The sequence below is a fragment of the Hyla sarda genome, chromosome 1 (genome assembly GCF_029499605.1).
Source record: "Hyla sarda isolate aHylSar1 chromosome 1, aHylSar1.hap1, whole genome shotgun sequence".
NCBI lineage: Eukaryota > Metazoa > Chordata > Amphibia > Anura > Hylidae > Hyla > Hyla sarda.
In genome coordinates, this window is record NC_079189.1 from 96,428,228 (window position 1) to 96,449,321 (window position 21,094).

The 21,094-nt window shown below is 43.4% G+C and overlaps 1 protein-coding gene across 7 annotated transcripts in view; it reads left to right on the forward strand.

The window, feature by feature from the left end:
- Positions 1–21,094, forward strand: part of EXOC1 (exocyst complex component 1) — a 51,074-nt gene that overhangs the window by 21,294 nt on the left and 8,686 nt on the right. For 3 of the 7 annotated variants that reach the window (XM_056558294.1, XM_056558308.1, XM_056558302.1), the window contains 6 exons: positions 6,181–6,321; positions 7,592–7,697; positions 8,261–8,296; positions 9,091–9,135; positions 13,126–13,289; positions 14,564–14,674. In XM_056558294.1, the coding sequence (XP_056414269.1) occupies positions 6,181–6,321; positions 7,592–7,697; positions 8,261–8,296; positions 9,091–9,135; positions 13,126–13,289; positions 14,564–14,674 (603 nt within the window). The remainder of the gene's footprint in view (positions 1–6,180; positions 6,322–7,591; positions 7,698–8,260; positions 8,297–9,090; positions 9,136–13,125; positions 13,290–14,563; positions 14,675–21,094) is intronic. The other 4 variants (XM_056558318.1, XM_056558328.1, XM_056558338.1 and 1 more) reach the window with 2 other exon arrangements.

Sequence of the window (21,094 nt, forward strand, 5' to 3'; positions counted from 1 at the left end):
GAACCCAGCCTAACTGGACTTTAATTGATAAAACTGTTTTTTATTTCTCATTTGTAATATAACTTTATGGGGATCTAAATAGAATGCCTTTTTAATTCGGCAAAATAAATTCTGTAAATATCAGTAAAATGGCATATGGCTAAGACATATATCATAACTTTTATATTTAGTGGGGGTCTGACGTCTGAGACCTCCACAGATTGTAAGAATGATGTCACTGTGTATCCTCTTCTTACTTATTCCCTGCACAGGTGGTTATTTAGTGAGTTTTGTATAGAAAAAGAGTGAGAAGGGGACACAACATTATGCCAGCACAGTGTCCCCTTCATTCTCGAGGTCTGAAGGGGCCCCAGATGTTTAACTCCCATAGATTAGTAAGTGATGGCATATCTTACCACTTAGTGGCTAAACTGTAGCCCAGTGTTTCCCAAACAGTATGCCTCCAGCTGTTGCAAAACTACAAGTCCCAACATGCCAAATGCTGTTCGGCCATGCTGGGAATTGTAGTTTTGCAACAGCTGGAGGAACCCTGGTTGGGAAAGACTGATGTAGTCTTTCTGGTTAAAGGAGTACTCCGGGGGAAAACGTTTTTTTTTTTTTTTTTTTTTTTTTTTTTTTTTTTATGAACTGGTGCCAGAAAGTTAAACAGATTTGTAAATTTCTTCTATTAAAAAAATCTTTACCCTTTCTGTACTTTTTAGCAGCTGTATGCTACAGAGGAAATTCTGTTCTTTTTGAATTTCTTTTTTGTCATGTCCACAGTGCTCTCTGCTGACACCTGATGTCCATATCAGGAACTGTCCAGAGCAGGAGAAAATCCCCCTAGCAAACCTATGCTGCTCTGGACAGTTCCTGACATGGACAGAGGTGTCAGCAGAGAGCACTGTGGCCAAGTAAAAAAACAGGAAAAAAAAATATATATATACGAATTTCCTCGGTAGCATACAGCTGCTAAAAAGTAAAGGAAGGATAAAGATTTTTTAATAGAAGTAATTTACAAATCTGTTTAACTTTCTGGTATCAGTTGACTTGTAAAGACCTAAAAAAAAATGTTTTCCACCGGAGTACCCCTTTAGGCTGCCAGATCTAAAAGATTAGTTCAAACAAGCCAGACATGTGTGATTTACTTTTCCTTTGTCTTCCTTTCCACTTTCTGTGTTTTAGCTGGTTTTCTCTATATTTTATCTTCCACTAGTTTACTCAGATGTTTCCTCACTTGTATAGCAGGTCCTACTATCTCTCTATGGCAGTGAGTACACGGAGTGCGGGTGTGAGATCTATGATCTTGTTGTTTGAAGAACAGAGACTTGAGGAATGCTTGTTTGTCCTTCTGCTACTAACACTAAAATCTTGATGGATTGCAGTTGTCTTAAGTGTGAATATTGATTTCTATTTAATGGCTGCTAGAGATTTCTAGGATCTGTAAATGGACATAGACATTATGCCTTTTGTAATACCTAAATACCATGGACACCTTTTTTATTGTTGATTTGTTTTCCATATGCAAAATTAGGCAACTTCTTCAAATATAATTTATTAGAAGATTCTTACTATTTAGCTAATAATCATACAGAGATAAGATAAATCCGTCAGATGGACTATTTTGTTCTTTCATTGTTGCAGAAGTCGGGGTAGGGGTACATAAACTTTGGAGGACAGCTTAAACAGGCTGACAAGAGGAAAGCGAATATAAGGCAGTCTAGTCAAGTATAGAGAGAAAATATGGCTCGTACTGCACATTGTAGAAGCTGTACAATCTAAAGTAATAAAATGGGCCTATTGAATCATGTATCGAAGAAGCAAATAGAGAGATTTATCAAGCTGCCCTACAGTACGATTTTCTTTATTGCCCATAGCAACCTCTCAGAGCTCAGCTTTCGTTTTACCTGAGCTATATAAGAAATCAAAGCTGAGCTGTTATAGACCAGTGGTTCTCTACCTTCCTTATGACACAACCCTTTAATATTGCCCACCTGAATATGTCCCACGCAGCCATCTCCTCTGGAGCGCAGCAGGGGACAGCATCTTCCATCCTCCACAGTGCAGGCGCAGATGAGTGACGTCATCGGCGCCTGCACTGTGCAGCGAGGGCGGAGGTCACGTATCCCCTCTGTGTAGGCCGCAGATGCAGCTCACACATAGAGGCTTTCTGCCGGGGGATCCGGGACATGTGTCCTGGATCCTCAATAGCAGCGGCGTCGGGCCCTTTACCCTCCGGGCCCTCGGACCACGTCCGAACAGACTGGCCGGTCAGAAGGATAGAGGAGCGGTGTCTCTGTTCCTAAGACTAATATGTGTTTATGTGTTTACCGATGGTCTTTGGCGACCCCTTTGACCCCCAAAGGGATAGCGATTTACAGGTTGAGAACCGCTGTTATAGACAATTAAGGGAATCTTACTATAAGACAACTTGATGAATATCCCTCAAACTGTTTTTGTCGTCCATAGCAATCAATCTTTGCTCTGGTAAAATGAATGCTGAGCTCTGGTTGCTATAAGACCACTTTTTTTTAATTAAATTTGCCTCAATGTTTTTTGCACCATAAAAGGTACAATGGCCCAGATTTATCAATCTGTCTGAATCCAAAACTGTCTGGTTTTGTCCATAACAACCAATCACAGCTCAGCTTTTACATCTTAACAAGCTCTGGTAAAATGAAAGCTGTTCTGTAATTGGTTGGTGTGGGCAAAACCAGACCGTTTTAATTTCAGGCAGATTGATACATCTGGGCCTTTCATTGCTTTTTAATGGTGTCTATAGCTATGAACTAAGATGTATTCCAACAATGGAGTGTTTACTGGTACAGCAGAACCTGTAAGAAACTATTTCTCACATATAGGGGCAGGATCATTAAAGGGGTACTCTGCCCCTAGACATCTTATCCCCTATCAAAAGGATGTCTGATCGCAGGGTCCCGCCGCTGGGAAGCCCTGCGACTTCTCCTGCAGCACCCCTGTCATCTGCTGCACGGAGCAAACTTCGCTCCGTGCCTGATGACTGGCGATACAGGAGCCGGAGTATCGTGATGTCACGGCCCGCCGCCTCAATACAAGCCTAAGTGGGCATGACTGCCACCATGCCCACTCCCATAGACTTGCATTGATAAGATAAGGGGATAAGATGTCTAGGGGCGGAGTAACTCTTTAAAGTTTGATCTTTTGGCTGTTCCCTTATTGCACCCATGTCTGCCACTGCCGCCTCCACCTCCCCTCTCCATAGACTTGTGTGCTCAGTAGCTGATCCCTAGGTGAGCTGATAATCCACATTTATTGGGGTGTCCCAGTACGGGATATAGTCCTTCTGTCCCATCAGGTTGAGTCCCTGTCTGTCCCCGGGGCTCTCCTGCAGTATCTTCCCCTGTGTTCATAGGTTTCACATAAACAGTAAAGGACCTATTATTGTTAGTCACATGATTATGTTTGTCACATGTTTAAGTCATATGATTGTTACCCAGAGAACCCCACCAGTGACCAGGTGACCTCCCAAGTAACCTATGGGCTCCTTGCACAGCCCTCCTATATAAGATGGGGAGGAGCTGCAATTGCTCTTTCATCTCTCTTGTTCCTGAGGTCCTGTGCAGTGCAGACGTCTGTGTGTGTGTGTGTGTGTGTCTGTGTGTGTGTGTGTCCAGAGCATTGGAGGCCTCAAGCCTGAAGTCTGCAGCCACCTATCAATTGCAAGTAAGCTGAAGTCATCTAATTGTCAGTCATCAAGTCAGTCAAGTCTACTGTCTATTCAGCATGGCCTGCAATATAGTCTGTCAAGTCACTGCAAGTCCCAGAAAGCTGCAAGGCCCCCCGTGTCACTGGCCACCTTTCTGGGATATTGGCTGAACGCATTGACTGTACCATCTGTCTAACCTCAGTAAAGGCTACCATTACCCTTAACCTGGCCTTGGACTCTTTATTGCCCCTGCCTGACCTAGTATTAGCGGTACTACCTTCGGGTGGTTATATAGGAAAACCATGCCCTGGCATAACGAACACGAAGGGGTTAAAGGGGTAGTCGAGTGCTGAAAAACGTATCCCCTATCCTAAGAATAGGGGATAAGTTTCAGATTGCGGGGGATCCGACCCCTGGGGCCCCCCCGATCTCCTGTACGTGGCCCCAGCTCGCTGGCCAGATAGCGGGTGTCGACCACCGCACGAAGCGGCGGCTGGCACGCCCCCTCAATACAACTCTATGGCAGAGCCGGAGATTGCGGTCGGACCCACCGCAAACTGAAACTTATCCCCTATCCTTAGGATAGGGGATACGTTTTTCAGCACTGGATATCTCCTTTTAATACCATCTACCCCTTGGGCACTAACATCTGCCGCGCATCTACCTCACTACACCCGTGGTTCACCACATATCTATGCCCTTCTGCGTGATCAGTACATAGGAGAGGAGGAGAGAAGACTGATGGTTGGAAAAGAAGGTTTCTTATTTCTGCTTGTACTATTGATTTATGGAAAAACATGAAATGTAGGATATATTTTCTGCTTGTTTTTGATACTCGTTTGAATAATGTTCCTATTATTAGAACCTGCATCCTCCTAACAAGAAGCATTAGATGAGAGGCTAAGTAAGAAATTAACCTTTTTCTCTGTTCAATGCACATTCACGTTTTTTATGTTTGTGGTGAATAATAGAAAACAAGGTTCTGACCTGCTGACTTTTCTTTTTGACATCACTTTGTATAATGAACAAATGGCAAAATATATTGCCATTAATGGTTTTGTGCACTTTCAGAAATTACTGATATTCGCTGTCAGAAAGTAACAAATATAGTTATTTTCAATGATGCCAGGATTTCAGAAGATTTCCACTATTCGCATATGTGACCTATCAGAGAATTCATTACTGACTAACGCTATTACTGTGACAGCGGAGTGCAGGTCTGAGGACTTCAGTTCTATGGCTGTAATCCTTGGTGTTTGACATCAACTTATTTTTCTTTCTATGCATATAATGCCGGTATATGTCAACGTGATAGATCAAGTTTTTGAGCCCCTTACAGAAATAGTATATGTTTGGGTAACAGACAGAATGTAGTCACTGTTAGACTACATTTGGTTCATTAAAGCCAATGTGCCCATTGAGAACACCTCACAGCATGTGTTAGCAAAGATCTTTGACAGCTTGCAGAAGAATACCTGCTACATATGCATAAAACACAATGTGAATGCATTTTTAGGTTGTATTTACTACGGTCCATAACACAATACATCAAAAGATTAATTTAAAGAAACAATGTAGCAACCATTTAATCTCTATACTTTCCAATAGAAGGAATTGGCCCAGACTTATAAATCTGCCCAAAACCAAATTTGTCTTGTTTTCTCCCATAGCAAGCAATCGCAGCTCAGATTTTAATTTTACCAGAGCATGTAAAAATATGAAAGCTGAGCTGTGACTGGTTGTTATGGGCAAAACCAGACCGTTTTGGTTTCGGGCAATTAAGTCAAATCCAGAATACTGGTTCCTATGGCTCTCCTTTGCTTGCCTCCCATTCAGCACTGTTGTTGCTCTAAAGTTCACTTCCTCTTACACATGACCTCTGAGGCCAGTGACTGGTTGCAGCGTCTCATGTAGTGTGATGCCAGTGGTGGGACACATCCACCAGGCACTCTGGAGTGGGAGGCAAGCGGAAGGGTGAGTATCTTTTTTTTTTTTTTCTCTTTTTTTTTTCCCCTGACTGCTCCTATTCTTTGCCACAGGATGATTTTAGCATAAGAATGGAAAACGGGGGTTAAAAATGCTTGTTCAGAGTATGATAGGAACATGTTCATCTGATGTATATAGGCTGTATCTCGCTGTTCTACAGTGATGCATAATTTATGGTGAAAGCATAATTCTTCTGATGGTTATTTTATATTTAATCCCACCTTATGGATGTAAATGTAAGTCCACTTATTGTAACAAGCAATGACTAATTTATGAGGCGCGAGGCCGTGTTTGCTGCGCAGCTTTATGGAGGCTAAGTACGCTATGTGTAAGGCAATGCTGTGTTTTCTAATTTACTATATAGCAGTTCCTTTGGGAATATTCCATAGTACTTGTCTAAGGGGAAATGTTAGTGCTGGAATGAAGTTCTTCTGGTGTTCTACTTTCCCATAATGGTACATGTGTCGTATGTCTAATGTATTAATATAACAGTGATTTATGTAAAATTATTTTCATGATTTTAAAAACAGGGCCATGATCAGACTTCCACCCTTTCTGTTGAAATTACACTACCCAACCACCATCCTTTTCACCGTGACCTTCTGCGATATGCAAAGTTGATGGATTGGCTAAAAACCACAGAGTATACCAGATATGAGGGACTTACCAAGGTCTGTTGGGTCTAGTCTTTTTTTTTTGCTCTATAGTGGTATCATATTTACCTGTTGACTGTTTGCTAAACCTGTAATACCATGCTAAGATTGAGAAAGCTTAAAAGGTAAAACTTCTTTGTAGACATTTAGATAACAGCCTGATCGTAGGCTTTAGGAAAGCCACAGAAAAATTCACCTGGATAACTGATGTGGTAAAAGGGGTATTACCATCTCAACATTTATTGCATAGACATAGGATGTGACATAGGATGTGGATGGGCTGTTTTATGTGCTTTTCATAAGTACCATAGATGTTAACAAGGTTATCCAGGAATCGAAAAACAAATAATTTCTTTCAAAGACCGCTCCTGGTCTGTCTCCAGTTTGGGTGTGGTTCTGCAACTCAGTTCCATTAAAGTGAATGGAGCCAAGTTGTAATATCACACCCAAAGTGGAGACATACAGGATGCGGTCATTGAAAGAAAATAGGTCTGCTATTCGATTCCTGGATAACCCCTTTAATGGGAGTGGTGAGAACTGCTTATTACCACAAGCTAATCTGTTCCTTTTCAGTTTTGGGGAAAAAAAATAAAACTCTGAAGCTCAATGGACCCCAATAAAGGGATATTCCAGAAAAATGTGAAGCCTTCCAGTACTTCTCATCTGTGCGGGCAGACATTTAGCATATTTGAATGTTCTGGTGGGTGCTAGGAACACTCGGATATGTGCAGTTTCGCTGCCGGCATTATATTTACTAGTGGCATCCACAGAAAGAAGAGACGTGCCTTTTTTCTTTCTGCTGATGGGTACGTTCACACTACGGAATTGCCGCAGAATTTCCGGGCGCAATTCCGCGATGTGAACTCTAACATTAGTGTGAACGGGTCTCCGCGGAATTTCAGCGGCGGACATTTCCGCCTCTGAAAGTGTTCCGCGCAAAGAAAGAACATGTTAATTCTTTGTGCGGAATCCGCGAGCGGACCATAGCCGTCAATGGTAATGGCTCAGTGCCCACGGCCCTAGTGCCGAAGTATTCGGCCAGGCGGTGTGAACGAGCCCGATGCCAGAATAGGGATTTTCAAAGCAGATGTTTCCGCTGTGTGCACACTGCAGCAGAATTCCATTGAAATCAGTGGGACCCTGCTGAAGTGGAATTTCCGCCATGTGTACATAGCCTAACACTGACTTGGCGCCTAACAGACTTGCAGCAAACTAGACTTCATAGCATCTATGTTAATAGACAAAAAAAAATAAGTTAAGTAACTAACCTTTTTGTTTTGGTTTTCAGAACTATATTGATTATATTGTCCGCCTATATGACCGAGAGATCAGGGACTTTTTCGAAGTGGCTAAAAACAAAATGACTGGTGTTGCTAAGGAAGGAAAAAAGTTTGGTAAGCATTTTGCGCACATTAAATCCTGAGTTTAGATGCTTGGACTACATTATCTTAGAAAGATCCATAATCTTCCTTGTGTTCTATGGGATCACTGGAAATGTTTTTGGGGGTTCCATTACATGGACATTGGCTGGGCACCCACTGTCAACTCTTAGGCCTATAATGGGGGCATGAGGCCCTTGTTCTTGGTGGCAGTGGAGGCCTGAGAGGTTGTAACAATTAGTGTTGTCATGTGACAACCCCTTTAAGACTATTACTCTGCAGACATTGCAGTTCCACGGTTTACTATGCTGTAAGTTCTAACGAATCAAGTTACTTTGTAACACTGGATGCCATTCAGCTTGAGTGCTCTTCTTCCTTACGGAGCTCATAAACTCTATCACTTTAAAATGTGATAGATTTTTTTTCATGCCTGCTATTCATTGACTTGCTTGCTTAGGTGTGTTGCTAGCGTGCGGCTTAATAAGAAGAAGTCTGGTTTTTAAGGTGGTGTTGGTGGCTGCGTGTTACATGGTCTAAGTTTTCTTCACACAACACGTTTTTCTCCTTTTTTAATATAGATAATGTTGGTTCCACAAGAATAATCAATAAACACGGTAAAGGAGAAAGTCAATACATTATTGTGCACTAAGCGTCGTGGATACACCCTGTGTTCACCTGAAGTCAGATCCCTTGTCTTACATTCATAATGTTGTCCTGTTCCTTACCTAACTACCCACTGACCCAAATGTCTCTAGAACAGTGTTCTAGACAGGAAAGTAATCAGTTCTTAGTATTCTGATACCTTTTATATGTGTCTAGAACAGTGTTTCCCAACCAGTGAACATCTAGTTGTTGCAAAACTACAACTCCCAGCATGCCCGGACAGCCTTTGGCTGTCCGGGCATGCTGGGAGTTGTAGTTTTGCAACAACTTAAGGCACACTTGTTGGGAAACACTGTTCTAAAGTATAAAAAACAAAACAAAAAAAAAACAAACAATGCAGCGAGAAGTGGAAGGTCCGTAGGATCGATTTTTTCCACTGTCAAATTTATTTCAAGTACATGTGCATTGGTTCTTTAAACAGGCATTTAAAGATATATCCAGTCACATTCTTGTCTTTTCTGATATCTTTTATCATGCCTGATATATTTATATTTAACTTCATTACATCCCACATGAGTGACTGGGTTCCTCTAATACAAAGTGTAACTATGTGTGTCTCCTTGCAACAGTTAGAGGTTGAATTGTCCACGTAACCGTTTTTACAGCATAAGTTAACAGCTTAATATAGTCTTCCGCATGTCTCTTTCCAACTAGTGCCTAACTTGCCTCTTGTGCATGGTCTTCGCTAAATGCCTGTTTTCTAATGCATCTTTGTCTTTGGTGCTTGCAACTTAATCCAAACCAGCTACGCTGCCTCGAAAAGAGAGTGCCGTGAAACAGGAGACAGAAAGTGAGTATGACATGGTGGACTTCTTTTGGCAACTGTGTAATGAATTGATAAATGACTGCATGACCTGACATTATTGTCGTCTTGTGGCTAATAGCATGATCATTGATGGCCTCTTTAGGCTCTATACTCATAATATACACATGTAGCTATCCATTGAAGGCAGGGCTTTCCAAAATGTCATGTTGGTGACAACATTTTTTTTTACTCACCAAAGGGAGGTTAAACTCAGCATTACAGATGTGGATGATAGCCTACTGTGCCATTTAATCCCCCCCCTCCCGTGCCATTTCCTCCCCCCTCCCGTGCCTTTTCCTCCCCCCTCCCGTGCCTTTTCCTCCCCCCTCCCGTGCCTTTTCCTCCCCCCTCCCGTGCCTTTTCCTCCCCCCTCCCGTGCCTTTTCCTCCCCCCTCCCGTGCCTTTTCCTCCCCCCTCCCGTGCCTTTTCCTCCCCCCTCCCGTGCCTTTTCCTCCCCCCTCCCGTGCCTTTTCCTCCCCCCTCCCGTGCCATTTCCTTCCCCCCTGTGCCATTTCCTTCCCCCCTGTGCCATTTCCTTCCCCCCTGTGCCATTTCCTTCCCCCCCCCTGTGCCATTTCCTTCCCCCCCTGTGCCATTTCCTTCCCCCCCCCCTGTGCCATTTCCTTCCCCCCCCTGTGCCATTTCCTTCCCCCCCCTGTGCCATTTCCTCCCCCCCCCTGTGCCATTTCCTTCCCCCCCTGTGCCATTTCCTTCCCCCCCTGTGCCATTTCCTTCCCCCCCTGTGCCATTTCCTTCCCCCCCTGTGCCATTTCCTTCCCCCCCTGTGCCATTTCCTTCCCCCCCCTGTGCCATTTCCTTCCCCCCCTGTGCCATTTCCTTCCCCCCCTTGTCCCATTTCCTTTCCTCCCCCCGTGCCATTTCCTTCCCCCCCTTGTCCCATTTCCTTTCCTCCCCCCGTGCCATTTCCTTTCCTCCCCCCCCCGCGCCATTTCCTTTCCTCCCCCCCCCCCGCGCCATTTCCTTTCCTCCCCCCCCCCGCGCCATTTCCTTTCCCCCCCCCCCGCGCCATTTCCTTTCCTCCCCCCCCCCCCGCGCCATTTCCTTTCCTCCCCCCCCGCGCCATTTCCTTTCCTCCCCCCCCCCCCCCCGCGCCATTTCCTTTCCTCCCCCCCCCCGCGCCTTTTCCTTTCCTCCCCCCCCCCCCGTGCCATTTCCTTTCCCCCCCCCTCACCTCATTTCCTTTCCTCCCCCCCCTCCCCGTGCCATTTCCTTTCCTCCCCACCCCCCCGTGCCATTTCCTTTCCTCCCCACCCCCCCGTTCCATTTCCTTATATCCCCCCCGTGCCATTTCCTTTCCTTCCCCCCCCCCCACGCCATTTCCTTTCCTCCCCCTGCGCCATTTCCTTTCGTCCGCCTCCCCCCCCCCCCCCGTGCCATTTCCTCCCTACATTTTATCATTCCCTTCATCCCTCCCTGTGCCATATCATCACCCTCCCCTTCATCACCACCTGTTCCATTTCCTCACCCCCTGTGCTATTTAATGACTACACCCCTGGCCTGTTTCTCTCCATCATGCTCCATGGCAGGCTAGGAAGCTCCTGCTCAGATCAGGGAATGATAATTTCCATGATGTCAGGGGCATCACTCATCAGATATCCCGACAGCCAACACTGTTCACTAACCTAAAGCAGCAAAGCCACTGGCTACCAGTTTAAAATCAGGCAGTATGGGTCGTAGGCACTGAACAAGACTGACCAGTCACGTGGCTGCTGTGGGTAAATGGAACAGTCCCATGACACACCTGGAGACTGCCGCCGACACACACTGTGTTACAGCACACAGTTTGGAAAGCTATTATAATTTAGAGACAAATTACTTCACCATGAGGGTTGTTACTCCTAAAACTCTTTTGTTAGATGTTATTTAATACAGCACAGGGAACCCCAACCCCATTTTTTATTTTTTTATTTTTTTTTTTACATAATCACCTTCCTACTATATCATAGTTTATGTAGACACAAGAAGTAGTCAATGAAAATTGACAAGCCAGCTAGCAAAAAAGCTCAGTGATCTACTGTGTGGGCTGGAAAATGTTTAAAAGGGTCTACCCCAGTACTCATATTTTATGATAAATGACAAAGCTAGTTAAAGACCACAATATCACACACCACTCTCCACCGGAGGATCACAGGGCGCTGCCATTGAGGTAGTTAAAAATTCTTTAAAAAGATTTATACAAAAAGACGTACTACGCGTTACAAAACCGGACCAGTTTCTTCTTCAGGTACCTGAAGGTGGTATGTGATATTATTGGGGTCTATTGTACACGCCTGAGAGCGTGTGGAGGAAGGAGCATCAGCCTTACATGATTAAACGTTTAAACATGTTGTGCCGGTATCTTGCACAACCATTTTGAGTTGGTCCTTGGCTCACTGATTTTATACCTGAAAACCTGAAGGTGTCACACCAGGAAGCGCTCCTGTTTTCTCTTTTGTTTAAAGTTAATTAAAAGGCTATTCCCATCTCACACAGTGATTGCATGTCTCAAGGATATGCCTTCTCCTTAGCACCATTGAGTGTCCTTTGGGACTCGCAGGATTGTAAGGATATATTGCATGAAGCACTGGTGGGTGTGGTGCTAAATCGCCTTCACTGTTCTTTCCCTGAAGAGCGGTGCATTCAGTAATCTATCTGTGCAGGGACTTTAGCAAGCCACATTGACTTCAGCTCCCTGCCCCGGTGACATCGACCGGTGTTCAGTGGAAAAACAATAAAGCAGGTGCGGCGCTTTATTCCTATGATTGGTGGGTGTCCTAAAGATCATACCCCCACTGATGTTGAAGTGTTTGCATAGCCAAGTGGCATGATGTCAGTTTATGAGATAGAAAGCCCTTTAAAGGGGCTCTCCAGTGAAAAACTACTTAACCTCTATCCACAGCATAGGGGATAAGTATCTGATCATGGAGGGGTCTGACCACTAATATCCCTGCGATCTCCAGAACAGAACCCCAGTCTTTCAGAGAGAGCACATGCTGCAAATGACATCCGCTCCTTTCGTTTCTATAGGAGCGCTGGAGTGCTGTACTTGGGTGCTGTACATACGGTAGAAATTAATGGGGGTGCATGTCATCAGCAGCACCCGCTCTCTCTGATCACTGGGGCCCCATTCTAGAGATCTTAGGGGACGACCAGTGTATGGACCCTTCCATGATCAGATACCTTATTTATCCACAGGATAGGGGATACGTTGTTGTTTGCTGGACAACCTTTTTAAGTCCTATACTGTAAATTCAGATGATAATTCATTTAGAATTCATTCTGCGTGGAGTCATTTCAGTAAATGGCCAAATACGGCACATAACTATCAGAGTAAATGTAAAGTTGATATTTAATATCTTGGATACCACTGTTTGGGAAATTAGCTCAAAGTGACAACTTGATTGGAAAAACAGGGAAAGTTTGGCGCACAACTTCAATAAAGTGAGTGAAATGCAGATCCCCATACTTTTTTCAGCAAAATGAACATAACCTGTGAGTTCTGTCTTCCCAGCTTATAAGGAGTCAAGGCAATCTTGTAGATGTCTTCCGGTCCATTGGTGGTGGTCTACTTTATGGCCAGGATTACAGCTTACAAAGATCACTCATCCTTTTAACTCTCTGATTCTTATTGATATTGATGAGTAATTGTAGATAATTCACCAAAATGTATCAATTTTTGGCCCATGGGGAAAGATTTAGTAAAAAGTTTATATTAGTAAGTTGGAAGCCACCAAAATGTTTGAACACTTCATTGTTAGTAATAAAAAAAACTTGCAAATGGAAAATGCTTTATAGACGTAGAGACATTCCCGTACCGGGAATATGAGAATTACTCTGGTTCTCTTTTCTTTATTAAGATTCTGTGAGGATGGTCTAGTTTAAAAAAAAAAAAAAAAAAAGTCAGGTAAATGTCTGTCAGTAGATTAGTGTGCCTCTGTTTTCCTATTAAATCTCCTTCATCTTTCTGGGTTTTAGGTCTTCATGGCAGCTCCGGGAAGCTGACAGGATCCACATCAAGTCTGAATAAACTCTCGGTGCAGAGTTCGGGAAGCCGCAGATCTCAGTCCTCTTCATTGCTAGATATGGGCAACATGTCTGCTTCTGACTTGGATGTAGCTGACCGCACCAAATTTGACAAGGTTATCTTTTTTCTTAACCATATCAGTGACCATGAAGTGTACCTGTCACTTAAAGGGGTTCTCCGGTGCTTACACATCTTTTCCCCTATCCAAAGGATAGGGGATAAGATGCCTGATCGTGAGAGTCCCGCCTCTGGGGACCCCCGGGATCATGCACGCGGCACCCCGTTTGTAATCAGTCCCCGGAGTGTGTTTGCTCCGGGTCTGATTACAGGCGACCACCGGGCCGGCGGCGTGTGACGTCACGCCTCCGCCCCCGTGTGACGTCACGCCTCCGCCCCTCAATGCAAGCCTACGGGAGGGGGCGTGATAGCTGTCACGCCCCCTCCCGTAGGCTTGCATTGAGGGGTGGAGCGTGACGTCACACGGGGGCGGAGGCGTGATGTCACACGCCGCCGGCCCGGTGGTCGCCTGTAATCAGACCCGGAGCGAACACGCTCCGGGGAATGATAACAAACGGGGTGCCGCGTGCATGATCCTGGGACTCCCGCGATCAGGCATCTTCTCCCCTATCCTTTGGATAGGGGAAAAGATGTGTAAGCACCAGAGAACCCCTTTAACAAAAACATCATGTGAAAAGTTTTGATTAATCAGGGTCTATCTATTCAGACTCCCCACTGATCGCAAGAATGAGGCAGGAGAATTGCTCTGCTAAATGCTTCTCTCCCTGTTTTGTGCAGCGAGACTGATAGAAGCACTTAAAGGGAACCAGTCATCAGTTTTATGCTTCCCAAACTATGGGCAACACCCGGATCTGTGGTCCAGTTCCAGACATACATGCTGTATTAGGGTCCGTTTCTATGTTAAATAATTCACTTTGCAAAATGGAGGTGGGAGACAGTGTTCTGAGCTTCCCTGCCTGAATAGTTTTGAGGTGGGTGGGAATATCGTAGCAGAGGGGGATGGAGGCAGGAAAGGACAGAACACCAGCTCTTGCCTCCATTGCACAAAGGGGGTTATAAAACATATTAGCCATGGACCCTGATATAGCCTGTATCTCCAGAACTGGACCAGAGTAATTCATCATTTTAATCCAGTTCACCCACACTATAACCCTGTGTATTAGGTTAAACCAGGTGTCAAACTCCCTATAAACCAAGTCTGTGAATGGCGCTAATGTGCACTTAGCCCTAGTTACTTTTTTCTGCACGACTCTGCTCCTCACTTAATGCTCTTAGTGTCTTGTATAATGCTTAACTGGGCTGTAAATGTTTTAATGTGTCTAATAAGTTACGGACGCTCAATATAATCAGAATAATTTTTTTTCTGTCCAGATCTTTGAACAGGTCTTAAGTGAACTGGAGCCGCTCTGTCTAGCGGAACAAGACTTCATCAGTAAATTCTTTAATCTATCTCAACATCAGAGCATGCCTCGGACACCCATGGTATAGAACACACATTACTTATTAATGATACTCTCTATATATTTTGTTTTATGTGCTATATAGACTCAGAGTCAATAATTAGGATATGGCTCTGCTATAACTACTAAATATACCAGGACCAGTTTTTTAGTTCATTCTGAAATTTCCAAGGTGCTCTCTACTACTGTGTTACTGGGCTGTACAGAAGCGGATATCCTTTCAGGTGCTGCAGCTATTGGCTGAAAGTGCATCTTACACATAAGTACTTATCCCCTATCCACAGGATTCTGCAGATAGTGGATGAGTATCAGATCGTGGGGATCTCCTGCCCAGGACCCCAGCTCTCCCCATGCATGGAGCGACCTGTACAGTTCTGAGAAATATTGCCAAGGAAATTAAGGTGTTTTATGAAGATTTGACATCTTTAGGCTGTGTTCACACATTTCATTTTTACTGCGTGTTTTCCACACCTTTTTTTACAGCATTTTTCCAAAACTGTGGTAAAAATTTAAAGTTTTTATCATATTTTGCACAATTACGGTACAATCTCTGTTTTTGCCATGATTTGGGAAAATCACAGCAAAAACTGAAAAAAAATCTGCAAGAAATGCCATGTGTGAAACAGTCTCAGTGGTGGTGCTTAACTTTCATATATCCTGATGCCATATAGCAAATGGATGTGAAGGGGTTTGGGAGCTAGTAGGAGTGGATCTGGTAGGTAATGATTTCATCCTGAAGTCCAAAGGGAGCCAGAGTCTGAGATCCCGTTGTAACCATCAGGCCAGTGTGTCCCAACCTTTTTCAGCTTAGGGCATCCCCCTGAAGAAAAAAATTGTGGGGCTCCGCTATCAAATAATTTTTGCTGAAAGTCATAAATGGCTAAAAAGAAGCCAATGCACAATACCTATATATCTGTTAGCTATGTAGATTACAATGCTGCTATATGCAGGGACTCACAGATGACGTCTTTTCTGATTGCAGTTGTTCCCTTTCCTTCTCCAACTCGCCCGGGGCATCATGACGATTTCTTCCAACCACTTTTCATTGCAGAACCTGCAACACAAACATATTAGGCTCTGCACTTTTCCAGAATCGCCCTCCTCTTTTGCCCATCTATGTGGTTCCAAACAGTAATAATTCTGTCATTTAGAATCACGCACAGTAAGGTGGGTAGGTAAGTGGGTTGGGAGGGGAAGGGTAGAGCAGGTGAGGGGTAGTAGGTAGGTTTATCACTGAAAGTAACTTGCCACCTTTACTTAGTTTGCCCCTTTAAACATCACTCCCCTGTAGGTAACTTGTCATGGAAGAACCACATCAATGTGCCCACCCCCCCCCTCACCCCCACAAATCCCTCTGGACCCCAACCAATGCCTCAAGTCCCCCACAAATGCTTTCAGACTGCCCCATCCCCAGAAAACCCCACCAGACGCCAGCTCTGCCTCTAAGCTTCTCCACCCCACAAATCCCGTCAGACCCCTACCTCCATATATCCTCCCAGACGCCTCCAAAAATCCTACCAGACCTTATCTATGTGTCCACCCCAACAAATTCCTTCAGATCCCCACCAATGCCACCAGACCCTCCGCCCCCAAAAAGAGGTATTCCCATCTCAATAATTGATGGCATAATTCTAGGATTGTTGAGTGTTCGACCTCTACAACTCCCATATTAGTTAGGTTGCGGTGACTAGGAACGCTGCTGTGCACTTTGTGAGATGGGAAAGCACGTTTAAGATTATCATACTTGTTGCAGAAAATATTAGAAAGTTATTTCTGTACTACCCACAATGTATGTGGAAAGTCTTAAGACCCTTTCACTTTTCACATTAAGTTAAATTGAGGAATTGTGCAAATAAAAAAAAATAAGATCCTGATACCAGACACTTGCACGGTATCCATAACTTGTGCAAATGTCTCTGATACCTAATCCGATTCATGCTGGCAGGCAAAACTACCCCTTTCTCAAATACTGCAGTACGGCCCTGCTCTGTACATTGTGCTGTGCCGCTCCGCTCCCCCGTTCTGCCATTCACAACATGGCGTCCTATGGAGGAGCATGTGACACACCTCTACTGCCCCTGCGCTGCTTTAAGCGCAGTGTACCATTGAGGAGGCAGAGTGACATGAATGTCTCATGCTCCTCCATATAGGACACCATGTTGTGGAGGCAGAACTGGAGGCAGTGCGGCAACATTGGACTGAGCAGGTCAGTACTGCAGTGTTTCAGTAAGTGTTATGGAGAGGGGAGCTACTCCCACCTACAGGGAGGGCTGTATTTACCTACAAGGGGGACTACTGCTGTCTTTGAGTGGGCAGCTACCACCTACAGGAGGCTGTCCCTTGACATTAAAGGAAATCTGACAGCAGGGTCACCAGCATTTATCTGAATATACAGGTACATAGTGCAGTTCACCCTATTACTAATGCTGCTTATCACGCACAAATTGGTGCACCCATTCTGGAGCTATTGGTCTTGTTGCTAATATTCAACTTTCTTGTTCGGTGCAATGGAGACGACCACAGCAGTATTAGCAATGCTTTGTCCCGCCCATTCCGATCGATGGCACCAGTCATGAAAATTTCTCCCTGCTTCAGTCTAATTGCATGATGGGAGTGTTGCACATACAGCAGCAACCGACTCCTTTGTCCAGAACAAGGAATTAACTTATTAGCAACAAGATGGCTACACCTATTTTCCTACTGTAAAAAGCATTAAAAACAGGTCCATGGTGTCAGATTCTCTTTTTTTATTTTTATTTTTTAAAGTATAGGTATTCTGTCTTAATAAAATAGTATTAGGACATCCCAAGATATATGTATTCAGACCCTTTGCTATAACACTTGAAATTCAGCTTTGGGGAGCTCCCATTTATCTTGATCATCTTTAAAATGTTTCTACACCTTGATTGGAGTCATCTGTGGTAAATTCAGCGAATTTGGAAACAGCCCTATCTATGTAAGGTCTTACAGCTGACTAAACAAGCCATGAGGTAGAAAGACCTGCCTGTAGAGCTCAGAGACAGGATGGTGTGGAGACACAGGTCTGGGGAGCACAACCAGGCCGCTTGACCAAACTAACCTATCAGAGAAAAGGCCCAAGAACTTAATAGTCACTCTGGCTGAGCTCCAAACATCATGTGTGCAGATAAGAGAAACCTCCTGAAGTTCACCCATTACTGCATCACTCCACCAATCTGGGCTTGAAAAAAAGCCTCTCCTCAGTAAAAAAAAAACCATAAAAGCACTTAAAGGACTTTCGGACTGTGAGAAACAAGATTTGTTGGTCTGAGTAAACCAAGATTGAAGATTTTGGCCTCAATTCTAAGCATCATGTCTGGAGGAAACCAGACATTGCTCATCACCTGCCCAATACCATCTCTACAGTAAAGCATGGTGTTTGCAGCATCATGCTGTGGGGGTATTTTTCAGCAGCAGGGACAAAGACTGATCAGGGTTGAGTGAAGGCTGTTTGGAGTAAAGTACAGAGATATTCTTAATGAAAACCTGATCCAGAGTCCTCTGGATCTTTAGATTGGGCTATAGGTTCATTTTTCAATAAGACAATTATCTTAGGCACACAGACAAGACAACACAGGAGCGGCTTAGGGACACCTCTGTGAATGTCCATGAGTGGCCCAGACAGAGCCCTGACTTGAACCCAGTCGAACATCCTTAGAGAGATCATTATGGGGTATTAAAGGGGTAGTCCGGCTTTATACATGTTATCCCCTATCCAAGGGACCCCCATGATCTCGGTTCAGCCCCCGGCATTCTGTGCCGGGCGCTGCCTCCAAGACGGGGACGTGACGTTACGGCCACGCCCCAAGTGACGTCACCCCTTGCCCCCTCCATTCATGTCTATGTTGGTGGGAAATAGAGTTCATGAAAGTACTGGCTTATGGGAGTTGCTATTATGTGTTTTTAATTGCTAGCTTTCTGATAAAATGACCTTCTTACAACCATCAAATAATTTACTGTCATTGGGGGAATATAACAAGATCTGACGTGTACCAATTAACCAGCATCTCTGAAAATAAATTAAAGATTTTATGTCGAGCTGGACAGATGCATTATCACAAAATCACAATAGGATGTTTTTAGGGGAACCTGGAGGACCAATAAGTAAATCTAAATTGCGACACTATGAATTATTAAATTCACTCATCTTTTGTGGTTTTATGGGAGTCTAGATGACATGTATTTCATAAGGTTAATGGATTAGAGGTGAATGAGTAACTGCAGTAAACAATTATTAATGTATATTATTAAACAAAACCTTATAAAGATATTAACATGGTTTTCCCCATGCATTGTTGCTTGCAGAGCTCTGTAAAGTCTTGTTTAAGACTTGTCTATGGGGTTATCCAGCAAAAAAGAAAAATAGAAGGAAAAACAATCGTTGGTAGGCTGCCTGATAACATTTTAAAAAAAGCCTCTACTTACCTACCTTTCTCCCATGCAGCCTCTATTATTGCGGCACCTGGTCTTTGCCACTGTACACATCAATTGTGCTGCAGACAATACGTCACATTAACATTAAGTCAATCACTAGTCAGAGCAGTGTTCCACCTTAGCGTTTTGTCTGAAGCACCATTGTGTAGCATAGCACCATGATAACTGAGGCTACGGGGGAGGTAAGCAAAGGCTTTTTTATTTTATTTTATTTAGACAGCCTTCACACAAATTACATTTTAAAATGAACATCTTAGAAAATATTCTTATTTATCTTCTTTGTTTCTACCGCTTTTATGCTGAATTAGGGCCGGAGACATTTGTCTTTCTACTGAATGGAAGTGACAATATAGCATCTACATAACCCATACAGATAAAACAATAATTACAGTGGGATACTCTGGTTCTCGCCAAAGTTTCCCTTTAAGTCTGATATTAAAATGCCATTTTTTTTTTTTAAATCTTCTAGAGGTATTAAACCATAGGCTGGTAGTGTAACCTTTTAATAACCCTTGCATAAATCAACAGCAGCCATTAGAATAAGAAACCTTATAATATATCTTAGTAGAGAAAAATGTATTTTTCCTCCTGTTCTCCTTCCCACTTCTAAAATCATCATTCACTCCAAAAAAACTGCTAAAATTTAAAAGATAAGATAGACCACTAATAGAAATCTATGTATAGTGTTGGGAAACGAGTTTAGCAGGGGAAACAGAAGCAGAACGAGACACAGATTTGGCTGTAGCAGTGAGTTTTATATCGCAGCCCATTGTCCGTTTTACAGCTTACACTGCCTAGAACTGCTTTGTATTTTCCACCATGTGCTGCTGCTTCTGAGGTTGTGCTGTAGAGATTTAGGAGTAGGCTCGCCTGTATATGTGTTTAAGGCTTTCTAGAGGCTAGTTTCCACTCACTAGCTCAGGGACAATTGGAAATTTGAGATCAGGAAAACTGGTTAAAATGCCATATACAAGTTACATAATGGCCAGACAAAGTGCTTCTCCTCATTTACACACCAGCGTATCCTGAAAAGCTTGTTAAAGGGGTACTCCCGTGGAAAACTTTTTTTTTTATTACAACTGGCGCCAGAAAGTTAAACAGATTTGTAAATTACTTCTATTAAAAAATCTTAATGCTTCCAGTACTTTTTAGGGGCTATATACTACAGAGGAAATGCTTTTCTTTTTGGATTTCTCTGATGTCACGACTACAGTGCTTTCTGCTGACCTCTGCTGTCCATTTTTGGAACTGTCCAGAGCAGGAGAAAATCCCCATAGCAAACATATGCTGCTCTGGACAGTTCCTAAAATGGACAGCAGAGGTCAGCAGAGAGCACTGTGGTGAGGACATCAGAGAAATCCAAAAAGAAAAGAATTTCTTCTGTAGTATACAGCCCATAAAATGTATTGGAAGGATTAAGATTTTTTTATAGAAATAATTTACAAATCTGTTTAACTTTCTGGCACCAGTTGATAAAAAAAAAAAATTCCACTGGAGTACCCCTTTAACCCCTTAAGGACTCAGCCCATTTTGGCCTTAAGGACTTAGACAATTTAATTTTTACGTTTTCGTTTTTTCCTCCTCGCCTTCTAAAAATCATAACTCTCTTATATTTTCATCCACAGACTAGTATGAGGGCTTGTTTTTTGCGCAACCAGTTGTCCTTTGTAATGACATCACTCATTATATCATAAAATGTATGGCGCAACCAAAAAACACTATTTTTGTTGGGAAATTAAAAAGAAAAACGCAATTTTGCTAATTTTGGAAGGTTTCGTTTTCACGCCGAACAATTTACAGTAAAAATGACATGTGTTCTTTATTCTGAGAGTCAATACGATTAAAATGATACCCATTATTACATACTTTTATATTGTTGTGCTTAAAAAAAATCACAACATTTTTAACCAAATTAGTACGTTTATAATCCCTTTATTTTGATGACCTATAACTTTTTCATTTTTCCGTATAAGCGGCGGTATGAGGGCTC